We start from the raw sequence: 26,220 nt of genomic DNA on the forward strand, positions 1-26,220 counted from the left end.
TTTATATGTATATATGTCTATTCGTTCATTTCGAATATTTCGAAATTTAGAATAATTTAAATTCGTTTCGAAGTGCATTCAAATAATGTAATATTTGTTTGAATATTCAAACTGCTCCAATATTCGCACAAGCCTACAAATCTCCCTTCCCGAGAGGGAAGTATGTTTCATACATCACCACCCTTGACTGCTTGACAAGTGGCACAACAGTTCCTCGCATAAAACTGGTTTAAAAGGCAAAGTGCACCCAGAAAGTGAACCGTCAACAACAACTGGACACCATTTTTTCTTACTTAAGTTAGTGAGGTTCACAATCGAGCAAAGCTAGTGAAGCGCTATACATTAAAGGGACACTAAAGGCAAATATTAAGTCGACGTTGATTGTTGAAATAGCGGTCCAGAAACCTCGTAGCGCTGCTTTTGTGCCAAGGAAGTGCTTATTTTGAAATAAAATCACGTTTTTAGTGGTCCGCATCGCGTTAGCGCGCTTCAAATCTCCCGCCTGAAAATACGACTCATACGTCACTGCTGCCATGCCCAACGTTGCCCGCTTTTAATGCGCGGCCGCCGACACTAGTAGCAGCCGAGCGGAAGTAGCGGGACCCACAGTAGCAACAACGGCGCTGCGGCAAAGACTTGCTCGGATGGGCACATTCAAAGCCGTCACCAAGTTGCGGTTGGTCTCGTAATCCTCAGTACGAAAGTGCAGCGAGCACACGCGCAGAGGTTTTGACTGTTTAGCACACTGGCGCAATGGCATGACACTAAGCCACTTCGAGCGTAAGGGTTCATTCCGCGGCACCCAGTGAAAAGACACACCGGTTTCCTTGCTGCAGCACTGGCGTTGTGCACCATTCGGGCATCCGGCAATATCACATGCATGCGGCATTTTGTCGAACTTTCTGTCAGAGCGACCTTCACGAGCGCGCAAAACACGCACGGCAGTACGCGATCCCGAAACTACCACTGAGACGGGCGAGGCACAGCTCGGCGAAAACGGAACCTTTGAACCACGCGCGCCGTTCCCCATGGCAACGCCACGGAGGTTTTGTTTTCCATGAATCAAGCGGAAACGAACAAACAGCATTTTATTACGTCTTTTGATGCTCGGAATGTTCTTTTTTTACTGCTGCTAGTTTGATTACTAGTGATTTATTGTAGGCCGACTTCCCTACGTCATCGGGATCACTTCGAAAATGTCCCACTCGTGGCGCTCGTCATGTGATACATTTAGCTTAATTTCTCGGTAAGTAGGGCACTGCTGTTGATAACATTGCCGTTTTAGAAGTTGTCATACATTGGGCTTTCACTCTAACATAAATTGTTATTTGCCTTTAGTGTCCCTTTAACAAAGCTAGTGAAATGGCAGTGCAGGGGGGCGGGGGGAATGAAGCTTTTCAGCCACACGAGTCACCCACGTTTTAGCCACACAAGTCACCGACGTCGTCAAGAGGTTGTGTCTTAAACATGGCAGCCATAAGTGTTTCTGGCTCCTGCTATTGATTTTGTTTGGTGCTCTCAGCACCAGATTGGTTTAGAATAAATTGTTGCAGGGATGAGAGTTTGCACACCACCAACGCTAACGTTGAGATATTTTATCCAAGGATTGAATATAAACGCATTGCCAGCATTTTATTCTATCTTACAATGTGCCGAAATTATTTTTAAATTACAAGTGGGTGAGTACTAGTGAAAATTTTACAAAGGGCGGGCTAAGTCATGAGGCTGACAGTAGAATGTTCATCTGGAGTCTTACTTCCTACATTTACTTAGAAGACTTTCGCTATGCAATAGAGATTTCAACGTCTCACGAGTAAAAAAATCTGGCATCTGGCATTGACAACACCAACAGTACCAATATTACGTCACATGATGCGATGTCATGGCACTGACATCACAGAGAACTGAAATTTGTGAAGTCATCACATGGCCATGATATCTTCACTTCATCAAAATGGGCTGTTCCTGGAGGTTCAGCAACAGAACGGTTAACCAGGCAAGTTTGTGTGCTTCCATCTTGAACGAATAAACAGCGCGAAAAAACGAGGACAAGCAAAAATGTCGTTCCTTTGCTTCTCATTTCTTTTTTTTTGTGCCATTTATTCGTTCAATTCCACAACACCACGTGAGGTGCAGAAAGCTTCAGCAGGGCAGGAGGGGGGGACAGGGGGAAGAACAGCACAATCATCTCAGAGCGTCAAGTAACTTGAGTGTCTCCTGAGAGCATAGACTCGCTTGTGCCCTCCTTAGCACTGCCTAAGAAGAGCACAGGTGCTTTTATTAAAAGCACTTACTGAAGCACTGTCATCAATAATTACCTTAAAGGAGTACTGACAAAAATTTTGCATCTTGTTTTTTCTGTTGAAATAAGTAGCTAATGACCCACTTACTACGGCTGCAAACCTCGTGGGCTCGAGCGCATGATGGTTAATTTTTTTGAAGACTTATAGAGCTCAGTCGCAGTTTGTTCAAAAAACGCCGAGCGAGGCGGCACCCAGAATGGTTTTTATGTAAACATAGCTAGCTACGTGAACACAAAACTTCACATGAGCACCGTGCGGACAACTCTTCAGCAAAGGTTCCCTGGGTGCTGCTACAATCCCCTCTGGAATATTGCAAATATGCGTGAACCCCCAAAAATGCACTGCCAAGGCAAGGACGTCAGCCTTTATGCTCCAGTGCAAGTCTGCCCCTTCTTTCCATTGAAAGGGTCTCCTAGGAGAGAGTGCTCGCAAGGATTATGGCAGCCAAAATCTCGTGATGCAGGTGGATATTTGGTTGTTTACATGAAAACCAAAGGTGCGTTTCGCATGCAGTCACGCACTTTAAAATTGACTAAATATGTTCTAAGCTATATTATCTGTTGAAATTTTTTAGATGGATGCGTGTGTGTCCGCACAAATTACCCCACAAGTTATCTCGCCTTCAAAATTTTGTGTCAGTACTCCTTGAAGATTGTCATTTGCCTCTAGCTTCCATTAAAGCCCTAGCATCAAGACAGGCTAGCCTCATTTTATTGAACACAGCATTGGATAGGTGTCTGTTGATCTTGAGAAACATTAATTTGCCTCATCTCATACAGACAGGCTTACAGCCAAACTAGTTTTACTTTGCAATTTCACTTGAAACAGATGTGCAGTTACAATCATTCAAGCCCAGTTGAATGCCACTGAATGGCAGTTTTCAGCTCAGTGTAACTTAAAACACACTGCTGAAGTGTACGAAATAGTGACGAACAAAGTGAGCAGCTGCTACGTCATTTTTTCTGTAGTATACGGAGAATTTCTAGCACCATTTAAGACACTGCCGTGTACATAATTTGAGATATTGTAAATGGACTCAATTGTGCCCTTTGATTTGTGAGTGACAGCATGAAAAGTGTGGCGTACGCCAGTGAGACTGGCTAACTACTGAGAGTACATGTCAAGAAATAAACTATACTGAAAATCTAAGTTAGGATCACTTAGATGGAGGACAAATTGCTGAAGGTCTCTTAAACACTTAAGAACCCTTTGTCAAGACCGGCACCCTCATCCACAGCAAAAGAGTCATCTGACCACAAGAATGTACAGTACATACTTGTTGACTTCTTGAACGTAGTCAGAGCTGTGATCAAGGAGGTGAGTAACCAAGTTTGTCAAGGACTCATGCTTGTTCTTGGAGGCAGTGCCAATGAGCGTCACATCTGGGACAGTCTTGCAAAGTTGAGCCACTGCATGTCCCTAGAGGGGAGGAAAAAAAGCACATTGTCAGGTTCCAGTTCATGAGGTAAGCAGCTGTAGCAATTCATGATAAAGACTGCAGGTGTGCAAACGAGGACACAAGAAAGAAGTCGGGACAACACTAACTCTAGCGATTGTGTTCTCCCGACTTCTCTCTTGTGTACTTGTTTGCACCGCCTACAGTTTTATTAATTCCTACCAACCAGCTCAGTTTTCAGTCATCCTTAGCTGTAGCAAAAACCATCCCCGCATGACACTATTCCCATAGCTAGGCCAAAAATTGCAACGTAATGAAGTGCAGCCAGAATTAAAGGGGCCATGACAGGGTCACCCCACAATTTGTGGTTTTCAGCGAAAAATAGAAGTAGAGGGTCTATTATGCCTCCACATATATGAGAAGTTGACTGTAAAAGAATGTTTCAGTGCAAAACAATCCCTAGGTGTCACCGGCTATAAACCCCGCCCACCGCCGGCGACCACCATTTTGCCGTGGCATCCATGGCGTCATGTGCTGAATGGAATGGAGCCGTCATCTACCAAAATTTTGGCCACTGCAAATCATTTAATTTCAGTGTCAAGCTGAAGAAAGCTATAATATCTCTACTTCATGTGCATCTGACCACTGAACAATATCGTTCGCCAGAATGCAGATGCTTGCACAGCAAGCTGCTTGTTACGTCGCGGCTTGCGAGTGAGCCAGTGTTGCCCGACTCTCAGGCCACTCGCGTATTTATAAAAATATTCAATTATAAATGAAGTGCTCGACCAAATGCACTAAAATTTTGGCAGCTTATTTGTGAATGCACAAGGAATAACCCATATCACAGATTATGATCAAAAATTGGGTGTCATGGCCCCTTTAAGTAATGAAGGAAGCAGTTCACTTGTTAATAAACAAGGATAAAATACAGTAAAACCTCATTAATTCGAACTCTTATTTCGAAATCCCGCTTAATTCGAAGGGTTTCTGCGGTCCCGTATTTTGCAATATAAATCTGAGTGGATATTTTGAAGCGGCGGTCAGCGCCGGCCCGGTTAATTCGAAAACTTTGGGTGCCATGTGCCATTCCCCATCCCGATTTCGCCGCAACTCCGCGGAAGCAACGGCCATTAGGAGCCACAGGGCAATGCAGTGTAGCGATATTAATGAGTCACAGTTGAAGCAACCCAGCCTCGCTGGTGTTAGCGCAAAAAAAGTAATAAAGAAAAAAAACACAGTCTCGTGGTCAGCTACAACATGCGCCTGCAGAAAATAAGACTAGCTTCACTGCAACACAGCGGTGACACGCTGGCAGCATGTCGCATGCTTCTCACGTCAGCGCGTCATGATTTACCTATTCTTTTTGGGAAAAGAAAAGATAATAAAGGACAACCTGACGGAATTCATGATGTATGCGAACCTCCGACTGGCGGTTGCTACGGCAATTTGCGCACTTGCACTGCTGGCGGAGTTCTTGCCTGTAACGCCTACTTCGAACACTCAGTTCGAAAACTTCAAGGATCATGTTTTCCAGCCATAACAGATCGCGGATTCCGTTACACTGGCCATTATCATATTCTTTATTTTACCAGAAAGAATGGGCGAATGATCGCATCATGACGTGCTGACGCTGCGAGGAGCAGGTGACATGCTGCCCGCGTGTCACCACTGTGCTGCAGTGAAGCACGCCGTTTTTTCCGCAGGCACGCATTTCAGCTGATCACGAGACTTTTTCTTTTCTTTCTTTTTTTTGCACTGACAGCAGCGAGGCCCGCCGTTTTCCCGGGTTTGCGGCAAAAATGGGACCGGGTATTGCTGGAAAACAACCCTTGGAGCCGCAAACTAGAAGGCCAAACGACCACCTCTGATTACTTTCAGTAATTCAAAGTTCCTTGCATCCCGCTTTTTGTATGTTTGGTTAATTCGAAAACTCGCTTAATTCGAAAGTTTTTTGCAGTCCCAGTGACTTTGAATTAACGAGGTTTTACTGTAGTGAAGTGCAGTTTATGACCACAGAGTCAATACCAGGATGTGTGGCCAATTTGGCAGCAACATCTTTACAACACGTAATATGAAATAGTGGCAGAGACTGACAAAGACAAGTTCTGCGATAGCTTTCTTGTGCAACCCATAGCATATCCCCATGCTATCCATAAGCTGCAAAACCTTACGGGCACATTAGCAGACTGGCAATGTTGCTGCCTATCTCAATGCCAAATGACACCACAACAGTACAGCTTGAAATCGCTGCACTTTACTTGAGACTTCAAGACAGCCATAGTATTTTGGCCTCAACCAATTTACAATGGCTATCCATCATGCAGCTGCTCTTGATGCAGAGATGTCTGTTATGGATGAAGTGCTCCTGGGTTAATACAGCATACACTAAGGGCTGCAGTCTGTTTTATGCTGGTCCACCAAGAATTGACACATGTCACTTAAGTCGAGGAATGGAAGTGAATAAAAGGGCACATGAGTAGCTCAGAAAAATTTGAAAGAATAAACAGTTACCTGATCGGCAAATCTAATCCAAGACTTTCAAACACAGAAGCCAGACACTGACAACTACGCCACATACACAAACAGGTTTCCTCATATGAACTCGTCATATATGCTTCCTACTTTGACAGGGATGGCACCATGACCTAGGAGTGGTGATGGTTATCATGGTGATGATCCTAGATCATGGTGATGGCATGATCTAGGAGCATCTTGGAATGGCGCAGTCATGACTGGACTGAGCTAGCAAGACAAAGGCGGGAAGAACATTTCATACGTTCACGAAGTGCACACTACAAACTGCCTGTCTCAACATATGGGTGCATCCTCCTCAGTCTGTCATGCTGGTCAAATAGCAATATGCTGTAAATTATAACATCGTACATAGCTGTAACTACTACTATGGAGACACTTCACTTTCATATTAACAGTTACTATGAAAGAGGGATCATCAATCAAGTTTTTGACTAGGCATGGCCCTTGTGGAGGTTGGGTCATTTGGTCTAATTTTCATGACTAAGTATGAAATGCGCCGTAATACGCTTTATTCTTTCGGTTGCACACCACCACAAAAGCAAACGCTATCCTTTTTATAATTCGTTCAGGCATGCAGTGCAAGTGACTACATACTCATCTTTGCTATTGCTGCCACTGCTGCTAATGCTCTGTTCACCAGGACATTTATGCATTAATTTATCTTTCATGCTGTCCATGGCATTGCAGATCATTACTTTAATGCTTTTAATTACTTGGGATTCTTCAGGTGGAATATATGTTGTTACTTGAAATGCGAACAAAAATTTTTAAAATTCTGGCCTATTTCAATTTTCTTTCCAAGTTTTGGGCTGCCAAGTTTGGCGTGCAGATCTTACAATAGTCTGTATGGTATATTGATAGCTATATGTACCCCTTGCATCAACGACTTAGGCATTTTGGGGGATTGGCCAAGAATGAGCCCATACCAGCATGACATGTACAATTCCAGTTGCATGTTAAGAAACGTGCTGGATGGCACTCAGTGATGCTACTACCTTAATTGTCGTATATAGCCAGACAGCAGCACATTTGTTTATTTGGCCACATACCTAATGTGGCCATGTTGCCTGCTTGGCGGGACAGCAGACTGCACATACCCAGTGGCCCAAGCTAGTAGACAACTTGGGGTCACTAGGTGCACATGCTGCTGTTTTATCGTGCACCCAACCATGCGAAGTGGCGAATGTACAGTAAGAAAGCTATTGATGAAAAAAAGCACATGCATGACTTGTTAGTGCAACTTACCACTCCACCACCAACAGAATGCATCAGCACAGTCTGCTTTTCTCGCAAGTTGCCTATGTCAAAAAGAAGAGCATAGGCCACGACGTAGTTCATGAGCACAGCAGCAGCATCATCGAAGGACATGGATGCTGGCAGTATGTAAGCATGCTTGGCTGGCACAGTGACTAGCTCAGCCCAAGCCTTGTATTCTGTCAGAGCAGCCACACGGTCTCCTACCTGTGCAGCAAGAAATTATAAGTGTTACGTTGTATCAAATATCCACTGATAATGCAACTTTGAAATTCAAAAAGGTTGAATTTATAGCCATTTCTTTTACAAAAGTACATGCCATTTCACTGCTTTGACATCCCACTAATAATAGTGAATGTTCCCCCTGTTATCAATGACCACCTATGAACATTAAGTATGCCCAGTCAGAATAGAGCCACCACAAATTGAACCTGTGACCACATGGCACTAACGCACCATGGCACATCTATAGAAAAGGTGGGTATGCCCATTAATGACCGACAGCAGAGCCGAATCTCTGTACCACCTCCAAGCTGCAATTGTGACAACAATGTGCTTGCTTTGAATGCAACAATGCCAGCAGCAACAAGTTATTTTGCTGTGTGTGCCCTGCTAAAACTTAACCTAGAAATTTCAAGGCACAGCTATATATTTTCACTTCAAGAAATGAAAGCTAGAATTCAAGCATTGGCATCAAAACAGTGTGAAACCCACATGTCAGAAAACAATAGAAAACAAAGTCACGAATTTCAGTATTTGCTATGGCAAATTGCCATCTGCCATGTAACATCAGATGTATATAGAGAGTTCTGGTATGAACCTCATTTCCAAGAGAAATTAAACACCTGACAATTCATAAGGCATGAAACAGTGCATCAAAATTTCAGTGCAGGTGCAAATAGTCTGCTATGCTAAAAGTTGTAGTCAGCATATGATGATCAGTTTGGTGTTAACTTGCACCTTCTGCCATAAGTTGGACAAATAGACCTGGACTATTGTAGATAGAGCAAATTTCAGAGCATTTGCACATAAGCACTGGAACAGAAGATGAAATGTAAATGAATGATTCAAATTATTTTCACCCATTATGCATTGCGTGCAACTCACTTTAAAATCTGTTACGCCTTCACCCACAGCCTCCACCTCGCCAGAGCATTCAAATCCCATGATGAACGGTGTCTTTGGAAGGTTGTCAAGAGCTCCTTGTCGCACCATGAGGTCCAAGAAGTTGAGCCCGCTGCAATGAAGACCGCAACAGTAAGAAACATTCCTGTGTATAACACACCAACTGCTACGTCATACCACAGTTCTTTATTTAAAAAAAAAATCTTTACATAATGATAAGAATTATGTGTAGCCATCTTAGGTAAGCATGGTTACATAAATGCATGCTGCAACCTATAAATACCCAACTCAGGAAGTGGCATCAGGCAACTAATTACATTTAAGTACAACATACTATGCGTACACAATTGGGCAAGCAGGCTTGGTTTCTCCTGCAAAATATTGCCTGTCTGCTGAAAACTTGGCTGAAGTGGTTCCAACACAAAGGTATGTGCAAGGCTGTTTAGTCCTGCATAGCCTAGTGTAGCAATTAAGTATCAATACCATTGTATTAGCAATATATTATATGCAGGAAATGTGAACTTTCTTAAACAGTCTGGTCTAAATGTAAGTGAAAAGGAAATTCTCATGAAACTGCAGGGAGTTTTGAGTAAAGAATGAGTGCTGCAATGAAGAGGGTTAAATGATCAAAATCATTTCTTTCATGTCCCAGGTGCCTGATAACATTATGCTGCTTTGGTCACTGTCACTGCTTCACTTAAGTGGAGCAAGTTCAACACCTGCCTGTAAAGTAAATGAAATTAGGGTTGAAACATTAGGCAGCTTTTGAAGTTATGACACCAGTCCAGTGGTTGTACACTACACGTGACCAATTCGTCGAAGGTTCACAACATGGTCGTCCTATTCTCAGTTTATCATTGGGCAGCACCGGCAGTCTTAGTATTATACAGGGTGTTTCACATAAAAAGCACCAAGTATTAAAAAATTAAGCATAGGTGCTACGCATCTCCAATTAGCACAGTATTGTTCTGAGCCATATAGAGCACGTCAGGATATTTTTTCCAATGCGCAAAGCTCGGCAATTAAAGATTGCTCAATGAACTTTGTAAATAGTAACTCGAGAAAAATCTAATACAGAAGTTGTAGCGCTTGTTCTGAAACAGAATTTTTCAATCTATGGTAAGATAACTCGTCTGCTTAAGTTTTTTCCGGCCTTTCTTTAAAAAGCGAAAATTTTAAAATACCACGCGACTGCTGCCTAATGCATGGTGCTTTCAGTGCTCTCAAACGTAAGTTGAATGAATTATAGGCTGTTTCACGCATGAACATATATAACAGGCTATCTGTGACTGCGATGAACTTTAGCTAAGCAGCCTGACACTACGCACTTGGCCACAATTGGAAGCATGGAGAACATTCATTGCATGTGCAGGTCGTGATCTTCTTGGCCCAAGATTCCTACGCACGGAAAGGTGGCACCAGCTGGTGGTACAGCTTTGAGGATAAATGTGCTTTGCCCACCACTCATTTGATGCGAAGTTTTACTTTCCTCCTACACCACAAGATGGAGCTGCCCCCAACGCATCATTTGGGTTGTCATAAAGGGGACACTCATGGCATCCCATTCATCCATGATATGGATAGCAGCGATGAAAAAAAAAAAACTGCTCCGAGCAACTATTGAAAGGGTAAAGAAATAAGCATTTTACGACATCTCAAAGGGAGCTACTTTACCACTTGAAGCGAGGTCAGGTTGCCTTAGAATGCATAGTTATAAGGAGATTCAGTAAAGAAGGAGAATGCACTTGCTGCAGGAAAGCTAATGAAACGAAAAAACATGTTTTAATTGAACGTGAAGATATCCACCCGGGTGTATGTTTTGGCACTAGCCTATGTGAAACCTTGAGTTTTAGGGAAAGCACTGGAAAGGTAAACAGGTCCATGACAAATAAGTAAAGGACTGTAGGAGAATATGTGGTGGAAATGTAGGGAGAAAGGCCATAAAAAGTGCGAAAACCAAGTTGGGCTGTGAATTTAGAATTTTCCTATAGAAAAAAAAAATTAATTTCAGGTAGAGAAGGCATTAGGACAACAAATAAGTACTACTAGTCCTGTGTTGCATGAAAACAGTCTAACAGCAAAGTTGTTGCCCCCTTTCACTCTGACATTTGCAGTTCCCCCTTTATTGCTAAGTTTTCTGTAAATGTCTTCTTTATGGTTTCTTTTGTTTTTGATAAGCTAGGCATGTGGCTATGGGTCGACGGTTTTCAGGGCGCGGAACTGGCAGTACTTTATGAATCCCGTGGCACAACTACGTAAATAGAGCGAGAAGTTAACACAGTAATTTGTCTTTATTAATCACATTTATTTGGTGCTGAAGCCTCTCACTGACCTGCTTTTCACGCCTAAAGGGGACATATCCATAGGACATCACTAGAGTTACTGCCCAAAGCTACGCATCGCTGCAGCTAGGCTTACGAGTCACGGACTGGGAACCCAGTGAGCACCGATGTTTCCGCTTTCCTCCCCACACTCACTTCGCGCTACGAGTCTGACCGATAGCCAGCACCCATGGCCACGTGCGCCTTCTGCTCGAGAGGTCCGATTACGTACCAGGAACACATGCTCGCTTCCACGCTAAAGGGGTGGGTGAGCAGGTGCCACGACCCGCGTTGTGGTCTCGTCCACGAGAAATGCAGACGACTGTTTATGGCGCTGTGCCCATCTACTTTATTCACTTTTAGCGCTCTCGTGTGCTCCTTTCAATTCAAGATGAATAGCCCGGCTGTCACTTGTGTTATCACTTTGATCGACGTGTCAAAAGAGACATGCGGAAAGCCTCGAAGATAGTGAATCGCCAAAGTGCAGTAATATAAGGATCTATAGTTTTTTAAAATGAAAGAAAAAAGTTTGTGCCGAAGGATCGGTCCAGCACATTATGTGAATCGGCACGGATTTAAGCATACGTACTGACGTACTTTGGAGTAACGGAAGTTAGGATTCCTTAGAAGTTTTGTGGACATTCACGCATCATAGTCAAAATATCAACGACTAATATGGCCTAGAACAATTAAAATCAATTTAAAGTGCGTGTCGCGTAACTGCACGCGAAGCGCCCCAGCTCACGACGTCGGCACTAAGTTATAATGTAAACAAACAAGAGCCACCTGCATCAGGAGTTTGTACATGTTGGGCTTGGGCGTCATGATCCTTGCGGCGCTGTCTCCTAGCAGATCCTTTTTAACGGAAAGAGGGGGCGACTCCTTTATGGATTCGCACAAGAGTACAAGACTGTCGTTGCCATCCGGAGTGCATTTTTAGGGGTTACGTATTTTTTACAACATCCCAGAGGGAATTTACAACGCGATGCTCATGCGATGCTCATCCCAACGAGATGCTCATGTGAACGTAGTTTTCCCACCTCTCTCGGCGCTCGGAAACCGAAACTGCGACTCCAAATAACCGACGCGCGCGAGCAAAAGGCTTCGAGCCGTGATAAGTGGGTCGTTGGCCACTTACTGCAACAGAAAAAATACAAGATGTAAAATTTTTTCTGTCCGTGCTCATATAAGCATTCCTTTCAAACGCACGACGCACTGCAGTCAGACGCTGATCGTTGACGACAGCCTTGCCATACACGCGGACACAAGACAAAGTAGTTTCGACGTACAGTGCATTCCAGAAACGTAAGCAGCTTCGAAAATTAGCTCAAACAAACCACCCAGAACGTTTTGACAACGAGCGCAGCTTCAGCAGCGAACGGTCACGCGCGCCTCTAGGCACCCCCGCGTCGTTCTGTCATGCTCCAAAGCGACGGCCTGGAAAGAAGACTGCGCTTTTATTTTGTTGCAGCCGTTCGTTCAGCCAAGAGCGCGGCTTCCGGAGCGGTCCGTGGAGCATGCCGGCGGCCAGCCAGTAGACGGCGACCGCGAAAGCCATTCCCCCACCACCAGTGCACACACACTTCCGGCCGCGAAGAAATGCCGGGTCGCCCACACCCACCACTGCGCGGGCGGAAGCGCTTCTCGCCGATGTCGTGCGAACGCTCAAGTGTCTGTACGCGCTCGGCGCAGCCAACTCTTGTCATACAAATGATGAAAGGCTATGCACTTAGCGCACGACGATGCGAAACCATTACAGACAGTTGTACCTCTGCCGTTCTTAGACAGCGTATCAGTTATCTCGAGGTTAAACGTACGCGACTAAGCAGGGCCAGCTGAGCTCCAGGCAGGCGTCCGTTAGGTAGTGTTACGTTTTCTTGAAGGAGGACATTTTGTACCTATGCAATAAACAAATCAGCATTACATGTATACGTTATCACTAGTAAACGATATCAGAACATATCTGAAGTTTTAGACAGCTTGTATTTGCCAAAATCACGATATAACAAACATAGCGTAGTGGGAGACTGGATTAATTTTGAACACCTGCAGTTTCTTTAACGTGCACCTAAATTAAAGTACACCGGTGTACGTCAGGTTGAACGGGCGGCCAAGGCCAGTGAGGCCCTCGACTAGGGCTCCTTTATCTCTTTCTCTCTCCTTTCAAAATTTCGACCGCCCCGGGATCAGTGGCCGGGACTCGAACCCGCCACCTCGTGTTCGAGGACGCGACTTAAATGTATATGCACGTGTTTGTATACATGCACAAGCACACATACAAACTGAAAAAATTTCGAATTTTTGCAGTTTGCAGTGTGCGCGGGAGGGCTTCACAGATGTGAACCGTGCCCCTTTCGTTGCAGATATTGCGCCTTTTCCTCAGTTCACATTTCCAAATTTCGTTTCTACATATAAAGGGCCATTTAATCTATCAGTAAGACATTGATTGTGTACTTAGGAAAAGCATTAAAGCAAAACTTCCATTCTTCCGATTTCAAGCCGAAAACCCAGCGCCGGCAAGTCAGTGACGTCAGACTTCAAAGTGCTTCCTTATTTGAACAGTTCTTGCGTAGCGAAACCTCTGAAAACTTGTTTCTGAAGGAGCCGAAGACAAGCATCTTCACAACGATTAAAAAAAGTCACTAAACGTGTTTTTTTTTTTTATCCGTCGGTGAAAAATAAGGTGAATAGTCAGCTAAAGCAACGTACACAGACGACGACGGTGGTTAGGTTTTAGCCGATTATTCATGATCAGTCATGGACCAACTAGCCCAGCTTTCTGAACTAACCGGCTAAAACAATGTACACCGACGACATAATGGAAGTGGCTAGGCTTTTAGCTGGTTATATTCAACCTTATCTAAATGACAAGGTTGAATATAACTAGCAGGGGCGTAGCCAGGGGGGGGGGGGGTTGGGGGTTCAACCCCCCCCCCCCATGAAATTTTTCAGTTTTGCTTGCGTATATATACACGCACACATACAAACGCACGCACGAACATACATAAAGCATGCAAGAACTCTTTCTTCAGTATCATGGAGCCACAAAAATTGTTTTATACAGAAAATGCGACAAAATCGTCGTACAAATCACAGCTACAACACGCAGAGAAGCCTTCAAGTAAAAATCCTCCGACGAGACCGCTTGCAAAAGTCATGAGGACAAACAACGGGCTACGTATATGGGGCACTACATCTCGCTTCGCAACAACCTGCGCTCGAGGGTCGTGTAGCCTTGGCTCTGCTGCACGGAACTTCTGGAACAGTTAGTGGTCGCTGTTGAAGGCATGAAAGTATTTTAGTGTCACCCGAAAAGTTAAAGCATGAAAAAGTTTCGGGGGGTGTCACAACCCTCTCAACCACCCCTTAGTTACGACCCTGCATATGCCACAGCAAGAAAAAATTTCGGGGTGGGGGGGGGGGGGGGAAGAACGGGCCCGGTGTCCTCCCCCTGGCTACGCCACTGGCGACGTATACAGGTAACCGGTTGCACGCAGAAGTCGAATAGCGCGAGCACCGGCTAAACGGTAGGTCGCATGTCATGCTCAGATTCTGTAGCTGTCGCTTGCTCCGCGCAAACGTGCTACGCAGTCTGGAGAAGCGTCCCCTCACAGCAATTAGCGCACAGGATGCCCCAGCTATCGAGCACCAAAATTTACAGGTGAACTGTGTTAGAACCTACATGTTCCCAGTACACCGAAGTAGGCGCTAGTAGTTTTTTTGTAACTCGACAAGTAACGCCTATTCCTCAAAAGAACGCCATCTCCCGCTAAAGGGGACCATGAGGCGATGCGAAGCCGGAGCACTTGCACGATCGCGTTCCGTTGGCGTTCGTTGGGCATGCTACCGACCTCGCGTCGTGGAACGCGAAGAGGGACGCTACGCGCGCCGTATCTTCCATCTAGCCTGGCCGTTAATTCTCACAGGGCGAGCGGGGAACGCGGTCGACAGGCGGGCGAGAGGGGGGCAGCGTAGGAGAGGAGAGAGAAGGGGAGGGGACGCGCATGCGCTCGAGCTCATCGCGGCGTTGCGCAGGAGAGAATTTCGGCACGTCTAGCCCGCGTTTCAGAGGAAGAGTGGAAAGGGGAAGGGGAGAGGGTGAGCGGAGAGGAGGTGCGTGGAGAGGGTATGCGCATGCGCAGTAAGGGTGGTCACGCCGCACACCACCACCGGATTGAGCTCGGCCTTAAGATACTTCGCATCTAAAATGTGAGGCATACGTTGAGGTGACGTCTAACTGCGCTATTTCCAACGAAGTACTGATTGCGTGCTCATTTTTTCCGGGTGATAAAGAAAGCCCGAAAGATGTGAAGTACAACGTGCCTACGCACCCACCCGCATAATGCCTTCAAATAAGCTTAGTGCAAGTAATCGTCTTCGCTGTCGTGCGCCGCCACAGAACCTTTCGTATCTTGACAATGGCACGGGATGATCGTCAACAAACTTTACAATTTTACGGCGATTCCTTCCCCTCGATCGTACGCCACCATCCATATCTCAGGGCCGACTGACCCCGTGGATAACGGCCTTAGCGCTATCGTGACCACGGCCTCACCTTGGTAAGGCTAAAGTCCCTAGATTTGAAGAGCAGGGAAACATCTAGGGACTTTAGGTAAGGCCAAAGCGACGCGTTGCTTCGGATGGGGCGGGGCAGACAAAGCCTTAGGGCGATCATTTTAGGGGCGAAGCTCCTTAAGGCGGCACCCGTTCGTCCCTCGTAGTGCGTAACCAGTCGTAACGCTAGTACCAGATCTTGACCTCCAAGGTGGTGCCGGTGGGAGATTCTTCCTGTGCGTTGTTGAACAATAAAAAATTCGCAGCGTGCGCGTTAACTAAAAGCCGAATTCTTCTGTCTCTCATTCCCCATTAGCAGCCATTGGCATGTTCCAGTAGGAAACGTTAGTAGAAGTAGAAGTGTAAGTGTTAGCTAAAAGCCGACTTCTGTCTCTCATTCCCATTAGCAGCCATTGTTTACCTCCAAGGTAGTGCCTGTTTTGTTCAAAACGCCGTTGATTGATGAAATAAACCAACGAAAGACGCCAGATGTTTTCTAAAAGCAAAACAAAAGAACGCCAGATGTTTCTAAAGCAAAACGAAAAGACGCCAGCTGCTTAACGAAAGACGCCAGATGTTTTCTAAAGCAATGGTTTTCTAAACAATGAAAATTCACAGCGTACATGTAAAATTAAAGTGAGCTGCAAGTCGCCATAACTCATCGAACCTTTAGTATAAACGCGCCCGATCTCACGTCGGTGATGATGTACTGGGCAGAATTCACGGAAGATTCACGGTTTACCGATGAATTTCCGCAGCTTCGCCCACTCATCATCATTCACTCCGTGGATATGCTGTGATTAAAAAAAAAATATTTTGCATTCTTTCCTTGATACCGGCTACCTCACAGCGAGCCTGTTTCAGGGCGCTGCTTTTTGATGCGCGCTGCAGTTTACTCACGTGGTATTTTCACATTGCGCGGGCTTCGTTCTTCAGCCGGAAAAATGAGCTCGCAATTAGTGCGTTAGTGAAAATAGCGCGTTAAATGTCAATGAGGCTTATGTCGGCATGTTTCGGTGACATTTTGATTATTAGGCGAGTACTTGAGAAAATAGGGGCTACTTCAATGTACTGGGAACGATATGTAGGTTTGCTTCGCCTAACGCCTTTTTTTTTTTGCGCTGGAATGCTGGGACACTGTACAACGACCGCACGATGAGTGGCCGGCGACTGTCGGTTGCTCGCTGTGCTACAGGCGGTTTTCAAAATTTATGTTGACATCGATTTCGATGCTGCTTATGGGAGAGAGACATATTTCGCTATAGGCACTAATACATACTAGGCTTGCTGCACGCTCGATACTGTCAGCCGGCATGTCTCCAAGTCCTTGACAAAAGATGAAGTGAGCAAAAAAAAACAGCTTCGACAAATGTGGAGACCCGCCCACCTGTAGCAATCTGAACAGTCGGAGGTATTCGAATGTATCGATGCCAGTAGAACACGTTTCACACGTGTGAATATGCGCAGCATCCGCTTTTTCTGTGCAGACAACTGCAGAAATCGAGAACTCCAATCAAAATCGAGACAACTGCTGAATCGAGAACGAAAAATGCGAAAACTAGCACGGAAGATATTCACTGAACGATGTCAGGGAAAACGGAGCAAGGATATGTACCACACAATGAGCGAGGCTTAGTTCAACTACATACATGGAGTTTTTTCTTTTATGATTTTATTAGAAATGTGAAAAAGCCTACCACTAATCTTGCTAACATATGAACTTTTGTTCTCTGATCAGTGCTTTCGTAGAAGTGCCACAGCATGCAGAATATACCGAAAGGCGCGAACTTTTGAACACACACTCGAGTACGTCCGCCGATCTACACATTACAACAAAATTTTAGGCCTCTGCATGTTACGTTACATGACACATCAAGAAATCCGGAGTTCGATAGTACGATGGGGGACCCAGGGCTTAAAGTCTCCCTTCATTGTAGGGGTGCCTCAGAGGGCGGCCACCTAAATACATACACACATACATACAGCCACTGCTTAAAGGGGTGGTGCCATCAAATTTCGAGGCTATAACAAGCCTGTTGTGGGTTTCCTTTGTATGCAAGGACATTCCACACGAAGGGTCGGACACAGCAAACGGTTAGAATATATTTTAATTCACTTCCAAAGTGTACCTAAATGCTCATTCTCCCGATCGAAACCCATCGCTAGCGCGCCAACACTGACGTAGATCTGTAGGATGGGCAACGAAAGTTGTAGTGACGTCACACCATATCTGCTGTAGTAACGTGAGTGACCTCCGGACCTCCGCCACTTCCGCAACGTACGTACCGGCTGTAGTGAACTAGAATACATTCTAGTTCACTATAGTACCGGCAAAGCATCGGTTGCTACATCACTCGCCGAGTTTCGATCGCTTCCTGGTCATGTGCGTCACAGCCTTGTGTGGTCACGTGACCACGCCTCCTACACTTCTACGTCACTGCCCAACCTCGGCGCCCAGAAACCGAAACCGAAAGTTGTCCAAATAAAAAGGCGATATTAAATTATTTAGCGAGAATACATGAATTTTGGTGCGTGCATCATGCTTCCTGGAGCTATAGGAAACGCTTACAGCAAAGAACGCGCAAGCCACAAATTTGGTGGCACCACCCCTTTAAGAAATGGAAGCCCCCCCCCCCCCCCGACTAAGCCCTGGGGGGACATTTTGCAAACTCTCCACCAACGCATATGGCACCAACGCTGTCACGCGAGAGCCTTCTTCGCGAGACTTGCCTCTACGTTGATGTGTAGAGGGAATACGAAAATGTCTAAATTATTAAGGCGGAAGCCTTCTTACGTGCCTCACCAACCGCGAGAATTGACCGTCGGCGTCGACCGTCGTCCCGCGGCGCCGGCGTGAACACAAGTGATGCAAAAGATCATCGCGTGATAACGTCACAGATCCGACAAAATTTGTGACGTCTTTATGAATTCATAACGTCACGTCACATGACTCCGTAACGTGACACATTCGCTTGGTCAAAGGTGGGCCGATCACAGAGGCAATGCGAAACCAGGCGAGGTGAAGAAAGCTTTCGGAGGTAGGGGTCAATGCAATCGAATAAGAAAGAAAAAAAATTACACCATTTCCCGCTAAAGGGGAGCATGAGGCGATGTGAAGCCGGAGCACTTGCACGATCGCGTTCCGTTGGCGTTCTTTGGGCATGCTACCGACCTCGCGTCGTGGAACCCGAAGAGGAACGCTACGCGCGTCTTGTCTTCCCTCTAGCCTGGCCGTTAATTCTCACAGGGGGGGGGGGGGAGGTGATTCTTAAAAGGAAGAAGGAAATGAAAATGGAAATTGGGTGTGGAGTGCACGATAACTGTCTCTCAAGTGAGGACACCTCAACCGATACACTCACGGGGGAATTCTCACAGGGCGAGCGGGGAACGCAGTCGGCAGACGTGCGAGAGGGGGGCAGCGTAGGAGAGGAGACAGAGGGGGAGGGGACGGGCATGCGCTGGCGCTCATCGCGGCGTTGCGCAGGAGAGAATTTCGGCATGTCTAGCCCGCGTTTCAGAGGAAGAGTGGAAAGGGGGAGGGAGAGGGAATGTGGAGAGGGTTTGTAAGAGGGGAGGGGAAAGGGAAAGTGGAGAGGGGGAAGGGGTGTGGGGAGGGGGATGAGAGAGGGTATGCGCACGCGCAGTAAGGGTGGTCACGCCGCACACCACCACCACCACCGGATGTAACTCCGCCATAAGATACTTCGCATCTAAAAGGCGACGGCTCTCGCATTCGAGTCATCTTAGGCGAATACATAAGGGACGCTGCGAGTTTCTTGGTAAAGGAATACACTCAATTTCAAATATGCACAAAACAACCAGTCAAGCGAGTTTTCAAATGACCCAACGAAGTCAGATTATGCGCAAAATCCGTGACGCGCATGGCATCCGTCGTTTTTTTGTTTTTTCAGTTATATCTTCGCTATAGTTTTTTAGTGTATTAACACAGGAGGTGCCGATTGCAGTTTATCGTTGGGATCTCCTGCATACTTCCCTCAATTGCATTCTCTTATTGGATCAATAAGACTGAATGATGTCGAGGTGTCGGTGCAAAAGAAAAAAAAAAGTGCCTTCAATTTCTGCGGGAGTAACATTGTCCCACTAAATTAAAATTGAGATTTCGAAGCATAAATACTACTCAAGTTTAATGCAAATGTTTACCGTAATTTCCTCAGGTTTTGATTTTTTTTTTTTTTTGAGGAACGACAGGAAGTGGAAGAAAAATGCTGTTGAAGTGTGACAGCATCAGTGGCATGCACAAGAACACTACGCTAGAAAAAAAAAAAATAATGGTATCACGTTTCTTTGACCCCTGTAGAAGAAATATTACTATTGCACAAAGCGCCTGCGCAGCATGAGAATATGTCCCTCGCAGTCGTAGCCACATAAGTTCTCGGAACACTAACTTCCACGCGGTCCGCGCCCTTGGTTCGGAGCTGAATGCCGCACAGAAGTGCACAGTGCACCCATCGACTTGAGGCAACATACGTATAGGGTGCGAAAAAAATCTGACAATTTGATTGTTTTCTGCGTAGGGATTGTTTACAGTCACAGCCAGGAACAGGGGCACATGTCACGAAACGATACGCGGCGCTACTTAGACATCAGGGTTTGCTATCGAATCATGAAGATCGCGTTTACCAAAGAACGAATTGTGATGAAACGGGCTTGCTGGTAGCCCATGACAGTCTGAAGGTATTAGAGTAAACAGACACGGCTGCATTGGTGGCGCCAGCTGCGTTGTTCCGTGGAAAACACGAGGAGATAGGATCGTAGCGGGCGGTATTTCGTCACACTGGGTTACTGAACATGGCCAATGCGGCCAAGCACTTCTGGAGACACGTATACAGTATGATACGACGAGTAGGTTCGTTGAACCATTCTTTCAAACAATAGTGAGATATGCAGCGCACATTTGCAGTATATACCAGAATGTCAAGAGTGCACAAAAATATTCCGTGCCTGTATTATATACAACAGCGAGCGTTCAAAATTAATTTTAAACACGTGGAATGCGTCTACACACTCACCAACAGTAAGCCAGTGCAGTATACGGCTATCAGAAATTGCTGTAGTTTAGTCCCAAAGCCAAGGTATTATGAAGGACGCCGTATCCGGCGCCCCTCATAATCATATCTTGGTTTTAGGGGGCTCGGGAAATTTCGGACACCTGGGGTTCTTTAACGTGAACCTAAATCTCAATACACGGGCCTCAAGGATTTTCGCCTCCATCGAAAATGCGGCCGCCGCGGCCGGGATTCGATCCCGCGACCTACCGGTCAGCAGTCGAGTACCGTCACCACTAGACCACCGTGGTGGATATCGGAAGTGGTATCACGCGGTTTGTGTACTGAGCGAGATATGCCCCATAATCAACGTAGCGACGAAAGAAGTTTGCAAGTCCTGCGGACGCCAGAATGGAAGCACGTGTAGAGATCGCAGCGCAGGTGCCCACGCTCTGGCTGCTTAGGCAGCCTTATACTAAGAAGGCGCCTTGTTTAGGTGTGCCCGCCGTCCCTACTGTGCACGATGGTCCCTACATCGGTGCATCTCTCGTCTTCAATCTATCGTTTTACTGCCGGAGCGCAATAGCGATACGGCTAGATGTAAGTCAACGACTCGCCCCAACTGAACAGTATCTGTGTTCGCAGTGATTAACGCTTATACTAGTACAAGCTGCAAAACTGCATTAGTGAACACGAATAAGCGAACCAAGAGAGCGCTGAAATGTGGTACAGCGCCCATTCCACCAGCGGAATGCGTGCCGGCTCAATTTAAGCTTTTAATCCTCGAGGGTCCAGATTATGCGCATATAAGGGAGTACACGCGCAACAATATGAAAACTCGCCATGCAGCATCTCTCATTAGATCCTTTTCGCAAGTGCGCTTCGCTACACCCCATGTCTGAATAACTACCGGCGGCACAGATCATTGTTCATAACACGAACTGCACATGCTAGTATGCTCTGGTGATTCCCCTCGAGCAACATCGAACTGATCGCGGGGCCCCCGTCTACACATTCCAATTCATGAAATGCACAGACGTCGAATATAGGTGTTACGCCCTGCGCACGGGGGGGGGGGGGGGGGGGGGGCGGCTGCCTCCCCCAAGTCACCTAAGAGGGGGGCGCAAAATCTGCCTCATACATTGACCCCCTAGTCACCTAAGACGGGGGGGGGGGGGGAGGCAAAATCTGCCTCGTACATTGACTTAGTAGGGTGGGGGGCGCCATGAACCCCCCCCCCCCCCCCCCGATGGGGAACCCTGCGCACGCCTATGGTTACGCCCCTGCCTTTAAAAACAGCGCCTGACCTTGGATTTGTTTCGATACCTCTTAGGGATTGGCCTTCCAGGAGAGCTTTAAATTGAGGTTCACTTCACACTACAAAAAGGCCCGTATTTCCAGCCCGCCGCCTCATCTGTAAACAGGTTTATTCGAGCATTTTTTTATTTCCCCTTTTACCCTACTCAGGAATAGTAATCCCAATTTCCTTCCCTATGACGAGCAGCATTCCAGTGGTCATATACACTTCCGAAAAAAACTTGCCTTCAATATAAAAAGCTCTCAGCGACTTCGTAGAACACTGACGCCATAAACTTGGCAAGCTAGCCATACAATTCTGAGAAGGGTCTATTCGAGATGATTAAAGAGCTAATTCGAAGTTTATTACTTTCACGGTTTAAGCGCAGAAACTAAAGTGCCGGGGAGCCTTTGAAAACGAGTGAATTGCTCGTGGCGGCTTGCTCCGTGTAGCGCCTTTTTCTCGCGCCTAAAATAAAACACGCTGTAAATTATTTGAAAAGGAAAACGCTCACGCCGTAGCCGGCTTGCACGACTCTGAGGTTGCGCCGAAACGAATGAACTAAATGCATGCATAGAGATATGACGCGGGGCATTTTATCTTCGGATTGTCCGCCACAAAATTTATGGGAGCGACGAGTTTCGCGCCGAATTGAGGGCCTCGACTCATTGCAAGTAATGACATACAATGAACTCGGGAACAACTACAAAAATACGCAAGAAATATGTAGCACAATGACAATTTAAAACGCGATACAATGTACGTATGCAATCTGTTCCACAGTGAAACACTTTCAAGAGGACCCGCAATACAGATAACACGTCTCTCAATTTGTATCGGTCACGTACAATATTCTGGGGGCTGACTATTGTATTGGACGACAGTGGTATCAGGTTATGAAGGACGGTTGTTTCTGCAAACCAAAACGGAACCCGGCGCAGCGTGCCAAGGGGAAGTGGAGTGAAATTTATAGTGAAATTAAGGAGAGGCTACCATCTCGAGATGAGAGTACCCACACCACCAAGCGCCAGGTCAGAGTACCTCTTCCCATTAGAAAAAAACCGGTGGTACTGGGAATCGAACCCAGCACTTCCCGCATTGGAGGCGGACGCTCTACCATACGGCCACTAGGTTGCTAACATCGCCCAATCAAGGGCCTTTGTTGGCGCCAAAGAACGTTGCCAAATAACTGGCTCCGAAGCCGCGACTGGCGATATGTATGGCGAAGAGGGAGTTTCAATCGCTCATATTTTATTGGTTTATGACGAACCTATGGGACGTGTTAGCATTCACACACTAAGACTGCTAACACAGCCCATAGGCAGCCCTCAGAACCAGTGTGCACACCTGCTTATGAAGCTATAATCATGCAATGTAATTTTAAACCAGCGTGAGCTTTTCACGTGTGTCCGAACGCCTCAAGTTTCAGTCTGCTTAGAGTTACTGTATATGCTACCTTTAGGTAGCAGAGTTGCGCATAGGTCCAGCTAGCAACCAGAGCTATGCGGTGAAGTCGCACTCCGTTTTTGCAGGCGACATGCCTACCGTGTTGCCAATTAACATGTCAGGCGTGTTGAAGACCAGCGATAAACATTGGCTGTCGATGGATAGTGTTAATGCAGTTCGCTGCAGCGGCGGCGTCGAGAAATACAGAAGTTGGCCCGAGCGTCAGCTTCTCTGCAATGCATGGTTGCTAGCGGCGTTTGGAAGACAGATGCGCAACTCTGCTACCTAAAGGTAGCATATACAGGAACTAACTCCGCTGACCTGCGTGCGCCCTCCAGTAGAGCTTAGAGCTACTGCAGTTGGCTCCGAGCTGAGCTCAGAGCCAACTACGAAGGCGCTTATTCAAATACATGCACTACACATAGATATGCTGCTATCAGACAAACGATACGCTGATGTGAAATCTGTCGAACTTGAGAAAAATTCTAGTGACTGCGAGAGGCAACCTTGATTTCGGGGCCTGGAAGTTCACTAAGATTGACGAAAATTTAGGTGAACTTTGCGACATGGAAGGGCAAATGTTACAAATCCGTAACCTCGCACCGAAAACACATCACAGTTCGTAAAAATGTAGTCGTCGGAGCATCGATTAGCTGATGTGATGAATTTACGAAATGTGACGAATTTGAAGATTTTACGTGGAGTTGTTGCAATGTTTACAGAGGTTTCGCAAAAGCTCACATCTGCGCTGTATTTGATAACTACATCAATTTGTCCCGTTTATGAGTATTAGGTGCACTTCACAGGAGTGGGATAGTTTAGTCATTGCGGAGTTCAAATATAAAACCGAAATTTACAATTTCAACTTTTCTTTTGTAATTCAGCAATTTAAGAAGCCAGCATACATAAACCTGCTTCCTACAGTAATATTTTAACGCTTAAAAAACTAACAAACCTAATGAAATTCGGCGTGTTTCGGCAAGTTCGGGAGTGTTTGCTGAGAAAAAAAGATGTTTCGTTTCCCCAGTTAGTCGTACGCCCAACTAACTAGGCAAACCAACGCAAGCTTCAAACCTCGCGGCAGGCGTGTGGTATATTTAGCACAAGTTTACTCCGTTCCGCTGACGTTCGGGAACGGAAGAGGTGAGAAAGTTTTTCGGCAACGGACGCTATAAGTAAGGCACGACGAGTAAAAAAAAGGAGGGGGGGTGCTTCGTATACAGCCGCGCGCTTGAGACCCCAGCAATGTGCATAAAAAGTGCGATACAAACAGCGAAACGTCCCTGTAACAGAATACGCTTTACAGATATTGAGCACAGTCAATGACACGATCGAAGTGTGATCACGCATGGAGAAAAACTTCTCTCGTAATCACAGTTGCAAGTGTTCTCTATAATTAAGTCTGGAAAGCTTAAGGTATTAAGTCTTACAATGCATTCGCTTCACTGAACATTCAGCGTTCAGCCTCTACCGCGTTGAATACACGTCCCCCGTGTGCGGCAGAGTCAAGCGTGTGCCAGATGTTAGCTACATTTGGAATGTTGGGAGTACACGCGAGCCCCTCGACGGGCTAACGCGATATCACTTGGATGTACACAGAGGGTGAGGCAGTTTTGGGAAATGACGTTCCGAGAGTATCATATATACAGCGAAGGGTGGCGCAGCAAGCGGCGATATCGTTGCGAGCGCATGAGGCGAACCCGGCGTCCATCGCACATGGCCTGCGCGCGCCCCTTGAACCGCACCCCCCCGCCTCAGCCACGGGCTCAGTCATAAACAAAGGCAGCACCGCGGGAGGGCACGCTTCCTAAATATAGAGCGAAGGTCGGACGACGGCTTTGCGTGACTGCCTTCCAAAGAGCCCAAACATTGCATGCCAGGTTCGCGGGCGAACGCCATTTTTGGCAGCGGCGCGCAGTACAGGAACCGGACACGAGCCGAAAATCGTCCACCGACGGCGAAGGTGCGCCTCGGACTGGCCACAAGTGCCATACCGGAGGAAGTGTTCCGATCTTGAAGCACACGAAGCGAACTGAGGTCAGTTTGCGATGAACAGAGAGGCAATAAAATGCGCTGCATTGAATCAGAGGCTGACGAACCGCGCAGGCGATCGGACAAGAGATATGAGCACACGACATGCGTTTATATTGTTCCATCACCACGCTGAAGAAGCGCAGGCGCTGAAGGGATTACACAACAGTGCCCGAAACCAAGAACGAATGAAAGGAGACTGTCGGCTGAGTAGTGTAATCGGCTAATGTCGAGGGCCTGAAGTTCGTCTGGAGTGTCTCAAAGGCTGCGCCGAACATAGCGCGCTCATTCACAGAGCTACCCACCAAACAAGTACGCGGGAGGCGCGATCCATGTATACGGCTCCGCTTGATCTCAGCACGCTAAGAACTGACTTGGCTCATGGCACGCCGCTGCCTCGGCATTATTTGCTTGCCACCTGTAAGTATCGTACATAGGCAAAAGGGCCGCGATCTGTAGTGCAACGGCCACCTGCTTCACTCTGTCAACTGAGCGGTGACGAAGTCCGCGCGCTACACGGCAATGCAAACGCCACTGGAGGACGCCGACAAGCGGCGCGTGTCAGGTGGGGAAGGTGCTTATCGCAAAGCTTCAGCTGACGTCAAAAGCGATCGAAGAACGTCATGAACGGCAGTCATTACGCGACAAAATCTTACTCTGCAGAAAGTTATACAGGGCGTTTTTTTTTATATATACAATGCAGATTTTTATAAAAATACTGTCGGGCTCCTGTCGTCTCCGCACATGAACTCTGCAGCAGCTTAAGTGATATTGAAGTGATTTAATTAACGAGGCCTTGTTAATTACTTTTTAATTATTGACCTAAGGGCAGCTGTTCACAAGGGAAAGTTGTAGGGCGTCACAACCTATGGCACACCCATTTTTTAGAAATCCCGAAAGTTGCACGTAATTTGAGATATTAATCAAATTTCGATGGGGATATCGAAAC

The 26,220-nt window shown here is 46.5% G+C and overlaps 1 protein-coding gene across 2 annotated transcripts in view; it reads right to left on the bottom strand.

Annotated features, from left to right (window-relative positions):
• Positions 1 to 26,220, bottom strand: part of LOC119378885 (synaptic vesicle membrane protein VAT-1 homolog-like) — a 54,494-nt gene that overhangs the window by 15,189 nt on the left and 13,085 nt on the right. For both annotated transcript variants that reach the window (XM_037647942.2, XM_037647943.2), the window contains exons 2-4: positions 8,599 to 8,728; positions 7,483 to 7,698; positions 3,580 to 3,722 (exon numbers count right to left, since the gene is read on the bottom strand). In XM_037647942.2, coding sequence (XP_037503870.1) covers positions 3,580 to 3,722; positions 7,483 to 7,698; positions 8,599 to 8,728 — 489 coding nt within the window. The remainder of the gene's footprint in view (positions 1 to 3,579; positions 3,723 to 7,482; positions 7,699 to 8,598; positions 8,729 to 26,220) is intronic.

The sequence above is a fragment of the Rhipicephalus sanguineus genome, chromosome 1, assembly GCF_013339695.2.
Source record: "Rhipicephalus sanguineus isolate Rsan-2018 chromosome 1, BIME_Rsan_1.4, whole genome shotgun sequence".
Lineage (NCBI taxonomy): Eukaryota > Metazoa > Arthropoda > Arachnida > Ixodida > Ixodidae > Rhipicephalus > Rhipicephalus sanguineus.